The 21,039-nt window shown below is 38.4% G+C and overlaps 1 protein-coding gene across 13 annotated transcripts in view; it reads right to left on the minus strand.

Moving 5' to 3' along the window:
• Window positions 1-21,039, minus strand: part of grin1a (glutamate receptor, ionotropic, N-methyl D-aspartate 1a) — a 50,561-nt gene that overhangs the window by 20,881 nt on the left and 8,641 nt on the right. For 10 of the 13 annotated variants that reach the window (XM_016662690.1, XM_007575651.2, XM_016662687.1 and 7 more), the window contains exons 4-18: window positions 18,754-18,816; window positions 17,836-17,933; window positions 16,756-16,877; window positions 15,327-15,501; window positions 13,104-13,248; window positions 11,260-11,346; window positions 9,945-10,080; window positions 9,167-9,294; window positions 6,951-7,115; window positions 5,623-5,741; window positions 5,184-5,296; window positions 2,791-2,939; window positions 1,733-1,890; window positions 1,130-1,291; window positions 22-131 (exon numbers count right to left, since the gene is read on the minus strand). In XM_016662690.1, coding sequence (XP_016518176.1) covers window positions 22-131; window positions 1,130-1,291; window positions 1,733-1,890; window positions 2,791-2,939; window positions 5,184-5,296; window positions 5,623-5,741; window positions 6,951-7,115; window positions 9,167-9,294; window positions 9,945-10,080; window positions 11,260-11,346; window positions 13,104-13,248; window positions 15,327-15,501; window positions 16,756-16,877; window positions 17,836-17,933; window positions 18,754-18,816 — 1,930 coding nt within the window. The remainder of the gene's footprint in view (window positions 1-21; window positions 132-1,129; window positions 1,292-1,732; window positions 1,891-2,790; window positions 2,940-5,183; window positions 5,297-5,622; window positions 5,742-6,950; window positions 7,116-9,166; window positions 9,295-9,944; window positions 10,081-11,259; window positions 11,347-13,103; window positions 13,249-15,326; window positions 15,502-16,755; window positions 16,878-17,835; window positions 17,934-18,753; window positions 18,817-21,039) is intronic. The other 3 variants (XM_007575652.2, XM_016662689.1, XM_016662685.1) reach the window with 1 other exon arrangement.

Raw genomic sequence — 21,039 nt, forward strand, 5'->3', positions numbered from 1 at the left:
TCTACGCAGAGGGGACCATACCTGCCATGTTCTCAAAGGTGAGTGTGGCTGGGGCATTGCTCCGTGAGTCACACTCCTGGTATCTCACCCAGGTTTTATCTAGGTCTTCCATGAAGCCGTTCTCATGAGAACTGCAGGGGGGAGTGGGGAGAGAGGTGGACAAGTTAATACGGCGCCTCTGGAGGCAGGACCTTCGAGCCGCTCACTCCCATGTGCAACAGAGACGGATGGTCCAACAGACAGACAGAAACTTGACAAACAATGCTGGAGAGGGAAGATATAAGAAGATGTCACATAAGCCGATGTATTGAGAATGGATGAGGATGAGAGCCACTAAAAAAGAAAAAAAATTACTTTTTTCTCAGGTTTATGAGAGAAAAAATCTGAATAAAGACCATCAGCAACCTGACTTGTGATCTCAGAAGATTAAAGTTAAAATGTTTAGATTAAAGTCAAAATTCAGACAAAAAAGAATTCTGAAAAAAAAGTCAGAATTCTAAAATTAAAATCAGAATTCTTAGAAAAAAAGTGGAAATCCGAAAACCCGAAAAAAAAGACAAAAATCCGAAAATCAAAGAAAAAATTGGAAAAAAAAAAGAAAAAAAGGGAAAATAAAAACAAAAATCCGAAAAAAAAAGTCAAAATTCTGACATTAAAGTCAAAATTTTGAGATTGAAAACAAATTTCAGAGATAAAAGTAAGAATTCTTAGAAAAAAGTCTGAATTCTGGGATTAGCATAAACACTTTGGGATTAAAGTCAAAATTCTGAATAAAAAGTCAGAATTCTGAAATTAAAATTAGAATTCTGAGAAAAAAGTCAAATTTCTGAAATTAAAGTCAAAACTTGAGATTGAAGTCAAAACTCGGAAAAAAAATAAGAATTCTTAGAAAAAAAATCTAAATTCTGGAATTCTGAGAAAAAAGCCAGAATTTTGAGGCTAAAATCAGAATTCTGAGATTTAAGCCTGATTTCTTTTTTTACTTTTACATTGGCTCTAATCCTCCTCCATAATTGCATATTGAATGACTGTAAACTGTCGGATCGTGACTAAAAAATCATACGAATAAGAAAGAAATGAAACAAAAATCAAAGTTCATACGAGAATCGCAGCTTCCGCTGGGACAGACCTGAGAATGGCCAGGGACACATTCTGTTTCCAGGGGCTGTCCTTGCGCATGCCTATGCCAAAGCCCGAACGGAAAAACAGCTCTCCCGTGGTCACCAGGTCGCACTTCTGCGAGGCTTCAAACTCCAGCACCGCAGAGTCCCAGATGAAAGCATGCAGCTTGCTGTGGGGGGGGAACGGGCAGGAAGGGAGGGAGGAGGGAGGAGGGGAAGGAGCGGGTTATGGTGCAACAGTACAATGATTTACAGACACATTTACGCCTCCCAACCTTCTCTTCCTCGCACACCAAATCAAGTGTCATTCAGCGTTTACCAAATGAACTCCAAGGCCAGATGGTGAGGCGCCTGCCCCATCGGGTTCTGACGTTCGGCCGGGTTTGACCTGGAAAAGGGCGCTCCTACGCTCAACATTAGCTCAACCTCGCGCTCAGCGCCAGGAGTAATGGACCCGGGTCAGAAGGAAAGGTCGCAGTAAGGCCTGCCGCTTCCATCTGGCCCAGAGGTCCATGTACCCGACCGGCCCGCCTTAAACCGGACCGACCCTAATCTGTGTGAAGCAGCCGGCCGACGTACGCTCCGGTCGGCCCGGCCTGGCCGAGACTCACTTGTCACGCACGGCCTGGATAGCCTCTGCAGCACTCTCATAGTTGTGCTTCTCCATGTGGCGGTACATAGTGCTAAGCTCCACCTGTCGTCGGAAGTAGATGTCCACGGAGCTTTGCTTCACCGTGGCGTAGATGAACTTATCGGATGGGTTTCTCAGCTGCACACACAGAAGGACAGCACACATTCATCAGTCCTCTGCTAGCAGTTTGCATTCCTGGCTTGAGTTTGAGCACTTGCTAAGATGGCTGCAAGTAGCTATTAGCTTGACGCAGAGCAGCTGCTAAAATGGATCAGAGCATCAACTACACTGATTTTCAGCAGTTTTTAGCTTTGCAGTCCTGACTTTGCCGAGCCGTTGCCTTACATTTGAATACATTAAGTTAGCTCAAAGTAGCTGTTAGCTTGAGTTTGATTGATTATGTTAAGTTGACTGGTAGCAACTCTTAGCTTTACTCAGAGCGGGCATTAAATGGATTTTGATCAGTTTCCAGGTTGATTCTATGCAGCTATTAGCTTGACTTTGAGCAATTATTAGTTTGAGTTTGAGCATTTTGTAAGTTAGCTGGATGTAGCTGTTAGCCAGACTCAGAAAAGCAGCTAAAACAACTCACAGCAGTCGCTAAATTGATTTTGAGCAGTTTTAGCTCGACTCTGAGCATTTACAAATCTTACTTTGGTCAGCTTGAGTTTAAGAATTTGCCAAGTTGGCTATGAGTAGCAGTTAGCTTGACTAAGATCAGGCGCTAAATTAAACTGACGTTGAGCATTGGCTATCCTGACTTTTTGAGCAGCTATTAGCTTGAGTTTAGCATTTTTTAAGTTGGCTCCAAATAGCAGTTAGCTTGACTAAGATAAACCACTAAATCGACCCCATTGGCCATGAAATTAACTTTGAGTAGGCCGCCAAGTTAAATTCAAGCAGCCATTAAATTGACTCCAACCAGCTGTTAGCTTGAGTAGTTACATCCTGGTGAAATAAAAACTGAAAAACGAGCAGTTGAATAAAAACATTTGTGATGTTAGACAGCACCATATGAATGGTTGGTGCGTTACCCACCCTTGGGTCATTGATGCCGGTGATGCGCTCCTCAGGCCGGTCCAACACCAGGAAGGCAGCCAGGTTGGCAGTGTAAGAAGCCACAATGATCATAGCAAAGCCAGCCCACACCATGCCAAGGATTCTCGCTGAAAAGCTGCGCGGTGCACCTGTGTTGAGTTCAAGACCAGTTTTCAGCTCTGGTGACTTAGAATGCTTCCTAGAACAGGTTAGGATAGATCTATGGCCTATACAAAACATATTTATTACATTTTATGCAAGAAATCATTCTTAGATAATGAGATTTTAGCTGTTTTAGGGCGTCTTGTCACTTTAAATACAAATAAGCTGCTGCTGGCCATCAACTCTCTTGCATGTGAAAATGGCTGCAAACAGATCCACAGTTATACAACCGTAGATCTTTGAGAAGCAGAAGTGGAGCCTTCTGCACAACCAACAAGAATGCAGCAAGTGGTTTCTGGATGGTGAGTCAACAACAAAACCCTTGTCTTTTCTAGCAGCCATTGTACAGCAGTAAAACCAGCTGACCAAACGTGCTGGAGCTCAGCGTAGGTTGCTCGGTAACGGGCTGGACGTGGCTGGGGTTGCTAGGTAACAAGGCAGTGTCTGTAGATTGCAACTTAACAATAAGGAGTTTTTTGAAACGGCTCATTTTAAAACTTCAACTTGACAAAAAACAGCTGGATGGTGTTTTTTAATGCTTAGACTGTTTTTAGAAGCAGCCGAGACCAAAATGAAAGTATTAAAAGGTGAAAAAGTGAATTATGCGTAAACTTTGCGAACCTTGATTGGATTTGCTTTAGTCTTGACTGACTGGTGGCTTAGTTTGCTTGTTCTTGGTGTAAACTGATGGATTCAGATTGGTTGTATTTTTCCGGTAGGCCACTTGCTTTTGACTGATTCTGTCGCCATGACGACCCCTTTCCTGGAAGCTGCAGCTTCCTTGGTGATTTTCTTCACCCTGTCAAGAATCCAAAGTGAGGAACCTCCAGACATCCCAGAAGCCATTACCAATGAAAGGCAGCACTGTCTGCCAGCCCAGCAGTGAGCAAACGGACCAAAGCTGCTCATCCCTTCAGCCCACAGAGGGATGCAGGGAGCAACAGGAAGACATCTGATAAAGGTTAAACTTTATAACATCCTGAATGTTCGTTTTAATTGGAGTCGCGATCTATTCAAATGAAGAGGAGTGAAGCCAGGCAACGCTCAGAGCTGCTAGCAGCTAGTTAACATAAGTCTAGATCAGGGACGTCAAACTCATTTCATTTTGGGCCGTAATGAGATTCTGAATGTCCTTAAAGGGCCGGTGGTGGTAAAATGTGTTGATGAAACCTGTTAACAAGCCTCTAAAATGTTTATAAATGTTTATTATTTACAATATCAACACTGGTGGAATTTGGTAGTATACAGATGAAAACTATGGAAGAAGATTTGACCGCTGGAAAATAAAAAGAATTCTGGCTTTAATTTTCTGAGATCAAAAGTGAAAATTTTAAGAAAAATGTCAGAATTCTGACATTTTGAATGATTTTTTTTCTCACAATTCAGAAATTTTTCTCTGAATTTTCACTTTCTCAGAAATCTAACATTTTCTCCAAATTCTAATATTTTCTCGGAATTTGACTGTTTTATCTCAGAATTTATTTTTTTCCAGAACCTTTACTTTCTTTCTCAGAATTTTTACTTCTTTCTCAGACTCTGACATTTTCCCTCCCCCCCCAGAATTCTGACTTTTGATCTAAAAAAATTAAAGTGAGAATTAATCTTGTTAATTCCAGGGAACAAGTCAGATTCTTTTATTTATTTATTTTGGTGTCGCTAATCCTCTTCTATTTAAAACTGCTTTCATTTGTTTGATAAAATGTTATTTAAGCATACAACAGTTATTTTCAAGGCTCTATTTATGCATTGCTCTGGGCCACATAAAACTTTACGGCGGGCTGGATTTGGCCCACGAGCCTTGATTTTGACACTGTGCTCTTGATGTATTAGTTCCAGTGGCATTTTATTTCACTTATAACATGGAAAAATGTCATGTTATAAGTGGAACTAGAACTTTTTCATCAATATTAAGGGATTATTGACTTAAACAAGTTTGCTGAAACATCACTTTTAAGTTAGTTTTGTCTTATGTCAAATGCACTAAGATACTTGCACTAGAAACTAGACCAAAAATGCTTGGTAACATTTTGTGTTTTTGTAGTGTGGGAACTGCGCCGTTACCTAGCAACGCCAGTCGAGCCCAGTTCCGTTACCTAGCAACCCAAACAGAACTCCAGCAGTTTGATCAGCTGGTTAAAACACAGTTGGTAACGTTTTGTGCTTTTGCAGTGAAAATAGCCCAGTTGATTTTATTGCAACGTTAGATAAGCAAATAAGTTGTAAAGTGTGACCTTCTCCAATTCCAGAGTTCAGCAACACTCCCCAGGAGAACCACATGGCAGATGACAAGGTGAGGGCATCTTCTTCCTCTTCCTCACTGTTTACTTTAAATCTTCCAAATGGACTAGAGGGAAGAAATCGGAAGGGTTGCAGAGGATAAAATGAGATGTCTGAGTTCACACAGGGGAATGAATCCCAGCATTTTCCCAGGAGAAGGAGGGAACTGAACATGAGTGAGCGAAGCAAGACAGAGATTAGCTGTCGGAGAAAAGGAAAAAGGCTAAAGACTGTAGCACGGGGACAGAGCAGTGGGATGGTCGGAGGCAATCTTCACCTCGGTCTGCCCTCTCATCCACACTGAGGGAAGATCTGCAGTGCTGAGGAGTGCATATAGACATACACACACTGTGTATACAAACACACATATGGACAAACACGCCCTTCTTGTACCTGAACCGGTCTAGAAGGTAAAGCATCACCGCCACCACATGCACCGAAAGACCCACCAGCAGCCACAGCGTACTCTGGAACGGCTGCATAAATGAGTCCAGCGTACTTCGAGGAATTTCCTAAAAACACATACAGGTTATCAGTGGATTACATCAGAATGACAGGCGCACTGCAGAGGTCGCATTCAATGTGTAGCAGAATGCATTAAGCAGCAACAGTGGAGGCAAAACGGCCATAAAACTTTACAACACTGACAAATGAGATCTGAACACAGGTATTATTCCACTTACTAGTTTTTAATTGTAGATATTTAAGATGAAGAAATTTGATTTCTGAACGGTTCTTGATCTGATTTCACGCTGTTACTCTGACTTTGGATAGCTTTTAGCTTACAATAACTGTAAACAGCTGTTAAATCAACTCTGAGCAGATTAGCTTGACTTTAAACACCTGTTAGCTTCACTCTGAGTAGCTGTTAGCTTCACTCTGAGTCGCTGTTAGCTTCACTCTGAGTAGCTGTTAGCTTCACTCTGAGTAGCTGTTAGCTTCACTCTGAGTAGCTGTTAGCTTGACTCTCAGCATTTATTGACTCATTAACTGCTAAATTGACTTTGATCAGCCATTGAACTAACGTTGACAGGTTTTTTAGCTTGATTCTGAGCAGATTCCAGCTAGAATTTCAGCTTTTGCTAATCTAACTTTGAGAAGAGGTTAGCTTGACTAGCTAGCATCTAGTCAAACTAACAGCTGCTCAGAGTCAAGCTCTGATGGCTGCTAAATCAACTCCGAGCAGCCATTAAACTGATTTTGAGCAGTTTTTAGCTCGACTATAAGCAGCTGTTAGCTAACCTTGAGTATGTATTAGCTTCACTTTGACCATTTGTTAAGTTGGCTCCAAGAAGCTGCTAGCTTGACTCAGAGCAGCCGCTAAATAAACCACCAGCAGCCATTAAATTGACCTTGAGCAGTTGTGAGCTCGATTCAGAGCAGCTGTTAGCTCTAAATTTTGTAAAGTTGGCTCCGAGGAGCTGCTAGCTCGACTCAGAGCAGCCATTAAGTTGTCTTAGCTTGATTGATAGCAGCTGTTAGCCACACAGAGCATCTGTTAGCCTAACTTTGAGAAGCTGACAGTGTTTCTTTCAATAGCTGTTCATTAAAATTTGACAACACTGTTAGCTAGCATCTGGCCAGCTGTTAGCTAGATAATGAACTGTAGCAGCTGAAATAATGTACAAAATAAAAGAAAAAGTTAAATTTAACATGAGGTACCGCAGTAGGACCTCTAGTAATAAATAGCTGGGCAAAAGGACCATGTGAGTGTTTCTCACCTTTTTGACTAGAATAGTGAGGCCTTGATATTTAAAGGGTTTAGAGAACTCTATGTACTGGGCACGCTCGTTGTTTATGGTCAGCGGGGCCACGATCATGTCAGCCAGCCCACCCAGCAGCTCTCCCATCATGCCGTTCCACTCCTTCTTGTTGCTGTTGTTCACCTGAAGTACAAAAGCAAAGGCATCAATAACCCTGCAGTGCGTAGGAGCGCTAGTCTGCACACACAGATGCGTCAGGCACCAAACTGGTTTGAGGCGGTTCACGTTGCAGGGTCTGCTGTCAGAGCATCGTTTGCATCTCCACAGCTTTTTTGGATGTAATAGTGAGCTTTGCATCCCTCTCGGCACTTTTCAGTGTTAGAAGATGTAGCATTAGCCCAGAAACTGTGTGCTAACCTGACCCGACGCTACAGAAAACCAACATGAGCGACTGAAGCATGAAAACTCCTTACGACAAAACATCCTGGCTGACATCCACAATCTTCCCAGCTATAAGTGCTGATTGCTGGCAGCCAAACCACTTTAAGGCTTCCTCAATAATTCATCCAGTAACTAAATATGTTATTGTTTTTTTTGTTTTTGTTTTTTTACAGAATCTGAGTGTCTCCATGACAAACGTTAAAAAATAAATGCAAGACACAAACTGATAAATTACTGCTAATTACTGTTGTTTTGACACCATTTTCGAGATATTCAGCTCTGGGGGAAAAATTGAGAGAGCACTGCACTGAAAACCTCCTGGTTATTCCACCAAACATGGATTTATGAGTTAAAACGTTAGTATTGTTGTTTATAAACTTGTTTTCTTTTCATTATTTGAGGTCTGAAAGCTCTGCATCTTTTCTGATTTCAAATAATTTGCTTGGAATTTCAGGACATGTCAGTAGTTCATAGAATAACAGAACGATGTTCATTTTACTCAAACATTTACCTATAAAAATGTAAAATTAGAGAAACTGATCATTTTAAGTGGTCTCTTAATTTTTTTTTCTAGAGCTGTATTTTGTTAATATATTGACCAATAAACTCTAATTTTGTATAAAACACTTTAAAAAGATTCAAAATAAAACATGACACCAAAAACAATAAATAAAAGCTTCTGTGAACAAAGTATTAATAATCCGAATGGAAATTATTGAACCGACTTGGTAAAAATGATCTATATTGATACGACTGAAGTAGATTATGGTTTGTTTGTGCTGCTCTTTGTGGTGTGTGTTTTATGTCTGCTGCAGTGCTACAGTGGGATACCCTACTTTGATGTATTATGAATAAGGACAGAGGTTATTTTTGGTTCAGCCTCTTCTCCTCTACGGATCTCTGCAGTAACCTCAACCCAGATGAAAAGTGGACTCCTGCAGAACTTCCCATAAAAGTACTAACCAAAAACTGACTTAAAACATTTAAAACGATGCATTTAACAACCACAGAATGCTCTCTATCCTTCTTTTACTTTATGCTTAAATTGTCTACAATAACTAGAAAACAAAAGGTGACCCATTGTGCTTCCTTGATCAGTTTACTATAGGTCTATGGCCTATATAATACATGTTTGTTACATTTTATGCAGAAAATCATTCTTTAATAAAGAGATTTTAGCTGTTTTAGGGCGTCTTGTCAGTTTGAATCTAAATAAGCTGCTGCTGCCCATCAACTCAAAGTTTAGACTCGCACATCAAAATGGCTGCAAACAGGTGCTTGATTACACAGCCTTACATCTTTGAAAAGCATTAGTAGAACCTCCTGCACAACCAACAAGTGGTTTCCGGATGGTAAGTCAACAACAAAACACTTGTCTTTTCCAGCAGCCATTGTACAGCGCATACAGCGGTAAAACCAGCTGACCAAACTAGATGGAACTCAGCTTGGGTTGCTAGGTAACGGGCTGGAGCTCACATGTGGTTGCTAGGCAACAGTGGAGTGCCAGGTTGTGACTTAGCATTTTGGAGTTTCTTGATATGGCTCATATTCCAGACACCAAAAAACATTAATGTATTGCTAAAAAAATTCAGCTAGATGTTTTTTTGTTGTTGTTTAAGTGCTTTGTTTGTTTCTACAAGCAGAATAAATCCAAATATTAGTACAAAAACGTCCAAATTGATAAAGTTAAATAGAAATTAATGAATGCTGCTCTTAGATTGGCTGCTTTGCAAACACCAACCAATAGCGTGCAAATTAGTGAGTTTATCTGTATGAAATGTGTCTTTTTTTACCCGCTCTTGGGTTCCAAACTTCCCATCAGCCACCAGGTGGACCTCGTAGGTGAAGTTCATGGTCATGGCCAGTTTGATCAGCAGGTCGACACAGAAGCCGTAGCAGCACTGCGGCACGATGGGACGCCCTGCCGGAAAACCACCAACAGTCATGCTGGACGTCACATTTATACGTTTTAATATAAATGTAAAGGAGGAAGAGACTTTTGAAACGCTGCATCAGAACGGATGCTGCATTTTCATCTAAATAGATCAGAACTGAAAAGTGAATTTATTTCAGATTGTACTCGTATGTTACGGAGATTATTTATTTTTGGAGTGAAATATTCCAGCTTAAGTTTTTTTCTCCTTTAATATTGACGATTTACAGGTCATGAAAACCCAATATTCAGTTTCTAAGATGCTAAAAAATATATTTTTATTAGAGAAATGTCAACCAGAAGAGATGTCGATGTACCGTTTTCAATATTCTCAACAGCTTACCCCGTCTTCACAGTCCTATCGAGGGTGCAATTTTCCCTGTTTGTCGATTTTTTGCTCTAGCACATTTTTTCCTTCCACTAAATTTCCCATTTTTCATCCTGTGGCTTATCCACTTTGTGGAAGGTGTCACTGATTGTCTGCTGGACCAGATTGTGTCTAATAAGTGTTTGAAATAAATCCCTCTGTAGGTAATGAAACTACGTAATCAATTAATTCACTGTTTTCTGAACTAATTTAACCTCTGAATGATATCCTAACTTACTGTATATGTGATGAAATGTGTCTGTTGTTTTACCTGGGATGGTCTCATTGGGCCCGGTACAGATAACCTTCTTTATAATCACTCCATTTAGTGCCTTTTCCTCGTTGCACGTCCCGTCTTGCATCGTCGGTTTCACATACACAAACGGCTCCTGGTGAATCGTCACGATCTGCAGCAGGTAGACAGTTCAGATTAAAAAGCATTAAAAAAGACTCCTGAAATTAAGGCAACACAAAATGACAATTTAGCAAAGGAGGATAATCCGTCTGCAGCTCGTTAATTAATCCACAGATCAAATCTGAAAGTAAAGAATTAGGATTTATTGATCTTCAAAGAGCTGAAAACCTGCAGTAGATTAAACATTTGCAATTTTAGAAACAGATGGATAAATCATACACTGCAAAAACACAATCGTACCAAATATTTTTGATTAATTTCTGGCGCAAGTAACTTTGTCAACTTGAAATAATACAAAACTGACTGACAACTGTTCAGTTAAATACATGACCTTGTTTTACATTGATTAATAAATACTGGTGATTGGTAGAATATCTGGCAGTGGAACAAGAAATGTCCCCATATATTAAGACTTCAGGTTTACTAACATACTTGCAGCAGAAACTAGAACAAAAATATTTGGTAAGGTTTTGTGTTTTTGCAGTGTTACACCACTTGAGCCAAAATTCGTCAGAAAAATAAATCTGTGCGTCTATTTAGTTGAATCCACTGAAAAGTAACTGAAAAGATCAAATATCACTCAAAAATAGGAATTTGTGATTTTCAAAATAGCTGAAAACTTGTAGTAGCTAATCAAACGGCAGCCCTAAGTTCTGCTTAGGTTGCTAGGCAACGGAGCTGGACTTGGCTGGCGTTGCTAGGTAACGGCAAAGTGCCCACAATGCAGAAACACAAAATCTTATCAGGTATTTTTTTTATCAAGTTTCTACTGCAAATATCTTAATATACTTTAAGTAAGACAAAACTAACTCAGAGGTAACTTTTCAGTGATGTAAAGGAACTAATTTCAAGCCTAATATTGATGAAAAATTTCTAGTTTTACTGTCTTAAGATATTTTTCCATAAGTGAAATAATCTGCCAGTGAAACTAGAATTACTTAAAACAAGCTCATATATTTTGCTGAAAAGTTACTTCTGAGCAGGTTTTTCTCATTTCAAGTGTACCAAGACATTTGCAGGAGAAAACAGACCAAAAATACTTGGTAAATGTTGTGTTTTTGCAGCGCAGCTCCTGTGGTGTGAGAACATTGGATGGATGTGTGTGTGTGTGTGTGTGTGTGTGTGTGTGTGTGTGTGTGTGGAGGTGGCAGCCGTGTCCGAGTCCGCTCACCTTTAATCGGGTCGACATCTGGAAGCCCTGCGGTTTCTCTGTCTCCCCTCCAGGCCAGATGATCTTGCGCTGATTGTTCATCACCACCTGCAGCGACGCCGGACACGCGGCCGCGTTAGCGCTGAGCGCTGACAGAAGGCTCGCTGCTGATGAGGCTCCACACACCGCGGGTGAGCATCACTAATGAGTCAGCGTGGCTCCGCCGCGGCTCAGCGATTCTGTTTTTATTGCCTTCACCTCTGCTCTGTGTTACACCTGCAGCAACTCACCAACATTCAACCCGATCCGCGCCGTCCAGTCGGGTTTTCTTCTTTTAAAAGCTTCCAGGCGACACAAGGAACAAAACTAACATCTTATATCAGTGCTGAAGCACCGAATACTTTAGTAATCCTTTACTCTATCAGTTATTCTGACGGTTAATTGATTAATCAGATCAAAAACATTAGCATATTCTGCAGATTTTACTTATTTTATACAATATTAGAAATATACACTAAAGGTTTCCCCCAGAAACTTGCTGAGCTCGGTGGTTGGGTGCGAAGGCAGTCGTGTTTTTGAGTTAAAAAATGTTTAAAGTTGACAGGAAATTTGAAAATAACACTCAATAATTATGTGTTATTGAAAGATTAACACGTGAACACCAACTATAAAGCCTTAAAAAAATGAAAAAACCTTTAAAGAGACTTAAAAAATTAAGCAATGCTAAGCCTGGTGGGGTCACAAGTAAAGCCTGGTTGCCCGCCAGGCTTATAATACACTGAGGGAAACCCTGACACTGCAAAAACACAAAATCTTACCAAGTAGTTTTGTCTAGTTTCTAGTGTTAATATTCAGATATTAAAAGGAATTAAAATAAAATAAAAATAAAAAAGCACTTAAAATAAAACAAAACTAACTTACAAGTAACTTTCTAGCAAAAAATAGGAGCCTGACTTAAGTAAATAACTCCAAAAAAGTTCTAGTTCTAGTTTTATTTTACTTATAAAATGGGAAAAATGTCTTATTACAAATTAAATAATCTGCCAGTAAAATTTGCACTTTTTTAAAGGAATTATTGATTTGAAACAAGGTTTTATATCTTTATGAAAAGTTATTTGTAAGTTATTTTTTCCTATTTCAAGTGAACGAAGATATTCGCACTAGAAAAAACCAAAAATACTGGGTTGGATTTTGTGTTTCTGCAGTGTAAATTTGTTTTATGTAATATTAAACATACAAGACAAAAAATACAAATAAAAAAAATAAAGAAAATAAACATTTTATTGCCTAAAATGAAGTGAATTAAAATAAAAATTATCCTGATATCAACATGTGGAAAGTTCTGCTTTTTCTGATTGATTATCAATATGTAGGACTGATCTGCTGATTCCTTTTTTCTATTAATCAACTAATAATTTAATAGCAGAAGATGATTAATAGATTTATCTTGCAAATTTAAACCAGGAGAAGCTAAAACTTCGTCTTGAAGAGTTTTTGGTAAAAACAAAGAAAGTCTTTTACATTTTATAAGCAAAATGTTTATATTTTGTACAGTTTTGGATTAATTACTGCTCTGAATAAGTTATTCTTTCATAAAATGGTCTTTTTATGAATCTGTTTACACAAGTTAGCGATTTATCGATTAGTTGAAGATTATGTCAATAACAGATTAATCATGATTAATCGTTTCAGCCCTAGTTTATATGCATTTCTGGCCCACTGTAGTGAAAACTCCTGTCTAAATGCCCCATTTGCTGATGACGTTGTGATGCTCAAACTGATTCTGCATCCAGACTGGATTTAATTCAAACCAAATAACCAGCAAAAAGAAACAAAACACTAGTTAGAGTTTTAATAACCGTTACCTGCGTGCCGTTATAAATGCCAACTTGAACCAGGCGAGACTTCTGGTAGTTCAGAATAGTGTAGTGGGCGTATTTCCTGTCTCCGTCGTCGTTGAACTCGACGCGTCCCGTCAGACCCTCCGGATATTTGGACGACATCAGCACTCTGTGGCAAAAAGAAAAATATTATATATAAACAAATGTGTGTTTGTGTATTACGATTAACTACAGTGGTGCTATTCTAAGAGAAATAAGAAATAAAAGATAAAGTCAAAATAAAATTAGAATAAAGTCAAAATTATGAGAATAAAGTCAAATTTGGAGGTTAAATCAAATCATAAAGACATTTTGAGAAAAGAAATTTAATACTGAGATAAAATCCTATCATGGAAATAATATAAAATTATGAGAATAAAGTCATAAAATTACAAGAATAAAGTCAAAATAATATGAAAATAAAGTCACATTTTGAGAAAAAGTCGTATTATAAGAACATAGTCATAAAATTACAATAATAAAGTTGAAATAAAGTCAATATCATGATTATTCTCTCAATATTTTAACTTTCATCTTGTAATTTTATAACTTTATTCTCATACTTTTCTTTAACAATTTTAGCGTGACCTTAATACTTTTTCATAATATATATTTGTGTTAGAAAGTGAATGGATTCATGCAGACATGTTTTCACCTGCACAGTTTAAAAGTTTGATTTAACATAAATTATTTCCTCTCAGCCGTCAGATGCAGCAAATCGACACATTTCTATTGTAAAATATAAAAATCATGACAGCAAACAGGCTCGACTGTTTGCAGCTGCATCAGTTTTTATAAACTGCGTTTCCTTCAGTGACGCAGCAGCGAAGCCTCTTGTATCTAGGTCAGCTCCATCTGCAGGATGCAGAACCTCAACTCCACATTCTCTGCATTTTCAGGAATAAATTCAGAAGAGAAGGCATAGAAAACACACAGCAAGTCGGCTGGCATGAAGAAATGATCAGACCATGATGAGTAAATATCTGTTTTCATTTAAATGAGCTGTAGGAATGATGGGTGGAGCTTTAGGTTGTCTGACCGACGCCTCACCAGTTTGAATCTTAGTTTTCTCATGCAGGTTAGTCGTTGTTTGTTTAGTAGTCGGTCATGTGACAGATTCAAACAACCAGCTTTACGCTAATTGCATTGCTGCACCTGTCCAGATGTTACAATGACTGCTTGTTATTGTTGTGGAATAAAACGACTGATTTTGCAGCAACTTTTCACAAAAACTTTGTCAAAGTTTCTCATTTTTCTAAACTTTACTTTCCCATCGAAAAAGTCGAGTTCCCAAAAAAACAGACAGGACTCCCATATAGTTTATAATAAAATAGTGAATCACATTTCAAGTGTCTTATTGAAATAATACCTCAAATACAAAAAACTGCAGAACAGCTGAAACACTGAGTTCCTTTAAATCTGGACTAACTCCACCTGTTTTGATTTGTTTGTGAACCATAATAAATGAAACATTGACCAACATCTTGATGAGTAACGACGACAATTAACAAAATGTAACGTTTACACTGAAAAACACAAAATCTCACCAAGTAATTTTGGTCTAGTTTCACGTTCAAATATATCAGACAAAACTAACTTAAAATTAACCTTTTAGCAAGATACAGAGGCTTGTTTTAAGTCAATAATTCCTGAATATTTATGAAAAATTACCAGTTTAATTGGCAGATAAATTAACTTACAAAATGGAGAAAAAAGTTGTTGCAAAAACAATAAAGAAATAGTTTTATATGTTACCATTAAGTGTCACGCAGGCTTTCAATGAATTCAGAGGTGTCCAAATGTTTTTACATTAAATTTAAAAAGCAAAAAATGTGTATATTGTGATTTTTATTTTTACCTGCTTGAAAATAAAGAACTTTTTCATAAAGTCTATAAATCCTTAAAAAAAAGACAATTTCCAAATTTGTTTTCTATTTTGTTGGTGAAATTTTTACGTTTTTGACTTGAGGTCATCGGGCCAATCAAAATCATTTCAAGGACCACAAATGGCCCCCGGGCCACACTTTGGACCCCCCTCTCTGGGCGTCAGAGAGACGTTGTGAAACAGGAAGTTAAATTCGGCTGGATTGGTCGAAATCCAGGCGAGTTGCAGTGATTGGTCAGATTTATGTGAAAGTTGCAATGATTGGTGAAGATCTAAAATCAGAGCAAAGTGTGTGAATGTTGAGTGGTTTGTGGCGAGCGCACCGTTTAAAAAGAGGCCCCGTCTTCCAGATGTTGGTGTTGCCCACGCAGCCCTTGGGCGGTTCTGTGATGTTCTCCTTCTCAAACAGCTCCTGGATGGACTGGGCCACCACCGCCACGGCGTCGGTGATGTGGGCCGATTCGTTCTTCCCATTAATGAGCTGGAGGGCGATCAGACCTGAGACCCGGCGGCAACAACACCGTCACCAACAGGAGCGAAAAAATACACTTCGGACCCCCACACCACCAGGGGGCGCCCAGGAACACCAGACTAGCACCATAAAATATATATATATACTTATAAAATAACATTGAATAATACAAACTAAATGACATTACACATGGAGAGATTGTTGTTACAGTTCGAACACCAATTAATATCTTCCTGCCGTTGACTGCTGTCACTGTTGGGGAAATATAAGATATCAAACTTAATTTGTTTCCTGTAAATTTAGTTTTTATCAGCTGATGTTTTATTTCAAATAATTAAAATAATATTACACACTTAAATAAAAAATCCAGAAAATGTGCCAATTTATTTTAAGTTTGTTACTCCTGTAAGGTTAAAATCAATAGAAAATATAACATTAGCATGACGTAAGCTAATTACAAATTATGCCAATGTTACACATGTATGCTAGTTTAGGAATGGTATCATGTTGGTATAGGAGAACCCCAAAGGAAAATATGGACTAATTTATGATCTCTACAAGCACAAACCTGAAGTATGTTAGCATGTAAAGGAGAATATTGTCTGCTTTTTAAACGAAAATACAATTACCATTTTTAAAGGCCTATAAAACACTAATGTTTTACATCAAAGGGGACCTATTATGCAAATTTCCCTTTTTGCATGTTTTTATACTTTTGTTTGAGTTTCTGATGTTTTTTTAAAACCAGTCCAAGAACTTAAAAAACCACCCAGTTGTTTTTTAGTGACTGATAAATGAGCCGTTTCAAAAACCTCCCAATTGCTGAGTCACATTCGACGGGCACTTCACCGTTACCTAGCAACCCCAGCGGAATTCCGCCCGTTACCTAGCAACTGAAGCTGAGTTCCACAACGCTTGGTCAACTGGTTTTACCACAGTAAAATGGCTGCTGGAAGAGATGTGTTTCCAAATAAATCCAAATAAGAAGCAGATTATTTGAATTTGAAGTGACAAGAGGCCCTAAAACCACCCAGCCTGTTCAAGGAAGGCTGAACAGGTCACCTTAATAGGTCACCTTTAAACAAAACAACAACTAAATTACTTCAGTTCTGAGTGTCTGAGTCTATTTAATCCTTAAACACAGAAGGTTGAAGAGTTTAGCACAACATGCAGGTGTTTCTGGTATTTATCTGATGATTACTAGCTAATCTCTGGGATCCTTCATGTGTTTCTGTTTGATTATGGACCAAACGTCGGGGCGGGTTTCTGGCTGGACGTACCGTCTGGCGCCTCGCTCAGAGCTTTACCGGACATCTCCCGCTCCCCCACCAGCCACACGTAGCCCGAGCCCGTCATGTTGAGGAAGCGGGCCGCCTTGTACACGGCGGCAGCATCGTCCTCGCTGGAGATAAAAACAGAAAAATATTACACTGCTCCCGCTTGTTGGGACTTAAACCCTCGTTATGTGAAATGACAGGAAGCGATCCTGATGGTAGCTTTTGTGTAACTCATATTCTGTTGCCACATTTCTCTGCTTTTTGGATACTGTGCAGCTGGAAGCGTTTTCTGCTCTCTCTTTTTTGGTTTTTATGGTGTGTAGCCATGGCAACAAGCTTGTTTTTACAAACAGAAGCAGCTGATTAGCATCTCAAAAGCTGAAACATCACCTGAACTACGACAAATCTCAGAAGAGCTGGAAAGGAGACCAACATTTAAAGAGGAGCAGCAAAAGCAAAGGAGGTGGATTAGCAGCGCTTGACACAGGACATTTCTGCTGCCTGGATATTGAGGTCCAAGAAATCTCTCAAGTAAGAGTAAAAAAGTGTTTGGTAAAAAGTCTACTGAAACTATCAGTCATTTAATATTTAAAAATTACATCATCAAATGGACTAAAAACTAAAGTTAAGTGGAAATTTTTGTATTTTAAGGACCAAAATGACAATAATTCATGTAAGTAACAAAAAATAACAAAATCAGGCAAAATAAAATGTTTCCAAATCATTTTATTTCAATAAAAAACTTATTAAACTTTAACAGAACCTCCAGGTGTGTGTCTGTTTATGGTGAGTTTTTGGTTAAAACATGTTTGTTTTTCATTCAGTGGGTAGAAAATCCAGAAATTTTACTCAACTAAGAGCAAAAATGCTTCATAATAAAATTACTCAAAGTACAGAATAGTAAAAATACTCCTAAAAGTACATTATTTCAAAAAGTTCCTCAAATAAATGCAACCAATTACCACCAAACTGCATCTATATTTGTGGACCTACACTGCATTAAAGACTTTGCATATTTATCTCTGCTGACCGTGCAGCTTCTTTACCTGCTGAACTGGGCAGAAAGGTGAAAGGTCGCCTCACCTGGCGGACAGGATGATGACCCGGGCCTCCAGCTCTTTGGCCTCCAGCAGCAGCGCGGTTAAGTTTGTCTCCTGACTGAACTGTAGGACTTTCTCTGCCTGCGGTTGGGGCAGAAGAAAGGTCAAGCCAGCTACTTTTCCCGAGCACAGACACCATGCTGCCGCTTTACCTGCGTGGTACGAGCGTGGCCAATTTGGTTTGAAAAAACGAGAGACAGAGATTAAAAAGGAAAGCGATCCAGGGGAACCGGCTGAACTAAAAAAAGAAAAAGCTTGAAGGGAAAAAAACTTTTGCATTTGTCTGCATGCAAACTGAGGGTTATGTCAAGGCTCCAAAGAAGAACGTGCATGTGTTAGGTAGAGGGGAGAAGAAGGTCAATGCAACCAGTAACTAAAAACAGGTGAGGAGGGGAGTGAGGGGGCGTTCTCCCTCCGAAAAGATAAAGAAATCAAATCAAGAAAATAAAAACTGCTGAAACCAGGGAGGTGCTACGGAGAGGGAGGAAGTAGCATCTGGGAAGTCTGAGTCCCAAACTACCGGTTCTCCACAAAGGAATGGGCTTGCAAACTGTTTTTTTTTTTTTTTCGTATGTGTGAGTGTGTGTGTGTTTTTAAGAACATGCATTCCTTCATTGACGGAAAAAAAAATTAAAATGAGAAAAGCCGGGCTCTGTTCTCTTCTTCTTTTTTTTTTTTCTGGAACAACCGAAAAAAATCTAATTTTTTTTTCATACCAAAATCATTCTTTTTTTTTTTTTTTAATTATAGGGAAATGTCTGAAAGTAAAAACTCAAAGAAAAGACGTGCTACCAAGAGAGAGGGGGGCATTTCTGGGTCGGCTGGTGACTGGTTTGGGCTGGTTTCTAGTTGCTACGTTTGGAAAGTTGGTGGGCGGCGTGCATTGACCATGCAAATATACCTTAGGTCCTCGCTTGTTGTCATAGGACAGTTGGTCGAGGTTTTCATAGTTCCTTTTTTTATTCTGATGAGTAATGTGCACAGAGAAAATATGCAGACACAGAAAAATATTATAAACAGTTGAAAATGGAGGGCAGTAAAGCATTCCAACAAATCTCCACTTTTCTGCTTCAAATTGGGAGCTTTAACACTGAGGCTTGCAAAGAACATCGCCATAGGAACCAGAAACCACCGAAATGTGCTGGGAAACAAAGATCAGGAAGGTTTACTGTGCTTAAGACGAGGTCCTGACGTAAACGCAACATTTTTAAATCTTATTCAAATGTTTTTGTGCTTCCATTTGGGTCTCATATGATTATAAAACAGTTTAAGAACTTAAAAAAAAACAACCAGCCGTTTCAAAAACCTCCCGATTGTCAAGTTACATTCAAAAAACTGTGAAATCTTACAGAATATTTTTGGTCTGGTCTGTAGGTCAAATGTCTTGATAAGACAAAACTAACTAACAAGTAAAATGTCAGCTTATTTTTTAATAATATAAATACACTCTACAAGGAGTAGAGAAAATATGTTCATTACATTTCTGCAGTCAACAACCAAACTCCTGTCTTTACCAGCAGCCATTTTAAAGCGGCTGACCAAACTGCTGGAGTTCCGTTGGCGTTGCTAGGTAACGGGCCTGGCTGGACTGGCGTTGCTAGGTAACGGGCCTGCGCTGGACTGGCGTTGCTAGGTAACAGCAGAGTGTCCAGGCTACAAAAAGACAGAATCTTACCAAGTGTTTCTGGTCTGGTTTCTACTGCATAGGTATGCAGTAGAAACTAATGCAGTTAGTTCATTTGAAATAAGAGAGAACTGACTTACAAACAGCTTTTCAGCAGCAGCTTGTTTTAATAAAAATTCCTTAATATTAATGAAAAGTTTTAATTCCACTGGCAGATTGGGGAAAAATGTGTTAGTAGAAGTGAAATAATCTGCCATGAATTATTTTCTTGTTGATGTTGAAAATACCAAAATCTCTACATAACTTTATACTTTAGCCCGTCAGTCATTTAATTTTAAATATTTAAATATTAAATGATTAATGTTCTTACTTGAATGTTACTCAAGTAAAAATGTACTTTGAGTAACATTTTTACCAAATACTTTTTTAACAGGCAAGTTTGGGTTTTAACGAACAAGCTAACAACAGAAGTTTTTGTGTTTTCTGCTCATTTCTGTTCATCTCAGCGCCCAAAATAAATCCCTCTTTACGTTCTTTATGCTCTTTTTTTTCCCTTAAGTGGCGCCGCATCAAAATTGCATGGTGGATTTTTAAAAGGCAGAAGAAACCTGGCACTTTGTGTCTTTTCTCAGCAGTTTGTGCTTTAATAATTTACAGCTTCTCCAACTTGCCTGCAGCTCTCGACCCGGGCTCTTTTCTCCTTTTACAGAATGTTGCATCAGCTCTTTGTAAAGAAACAAATATCTACTTTTATAAATTCAAAACACTCTGTATTTTTGAAAAGTATGCAGAGTTATTTAGAGTTATTGACACAGCAAACCTCATCCTAAAGGAATATTTTATTCTGTAGCCTGATTATAGTTTAGATAGAAAAACAGGAGTATAGTTTTGCCAAAATACGGAAATTTCTGAGTTTGAAAATTTGCTAATTTGTGAGAAAAATCTCAGAAATTGTGAGATTAATCTCAGATTTTTTTTAGGAAAGACTTGAAAATTACTGAGTTTGAGAAGTTAAAAATTAGTGAGAAAAAAAATCTGACATTTTTAGATTTTTAGAAAAATGGGACAATTTTTGAACTGAAAAGGTCAAAAATTTGCAAGAAATTGAGACTGGGAAAAAAAAGATTTGAAATTGAAAAAAATGTTAGAAACTGACAAAAAAATGTAAATGAAAGCAAAGACATCAAACAGAAGAAAAATGTTCAAAATTACTTTTCAGATTCAAGGTTTGATTTTTGTTTTTTCAGATACTGATTATTTTTTTTTTCAGTTTCAAATCTTACTTTTTTCTTTTGAACAAACTTTGTGGCACCAATGTAGCTCCATAGATGACTGTCTTTTGTACTGCCTGACTTGGCTTAAAGGTTTTGTCGGTTTTATTCGGCGTATGTAAACATGTGGCTCTAGCTGCAGGTTGTGTGGGAATTAGAAACAGTTTTATTGACAGAGTTGAACCCAGTGATGCGACAGCAGATACATTATTAGTCCTAGAATCAATTTTCTCTGTGTTTTTGTCTGTTTGTGTGGATTTTCAGTCCTCATCTTCTCCACTCTGAGCTTTCG

This window comes from Poecilia formosa, unplaced genomic scaffold (assembly GCF_000485575.1).
Source record: "Poecilia formosa unplaced genomic scaffold, Poecilia_formosa-5.1.2 Scaffold385, whole genome shotgun sequence".
NCBI lineage: Eukaryota > Metazoa > Chordata > Actinopteri > Cyprinodontiformes > Poeciliidae > Poecilia > Poecilia formosa.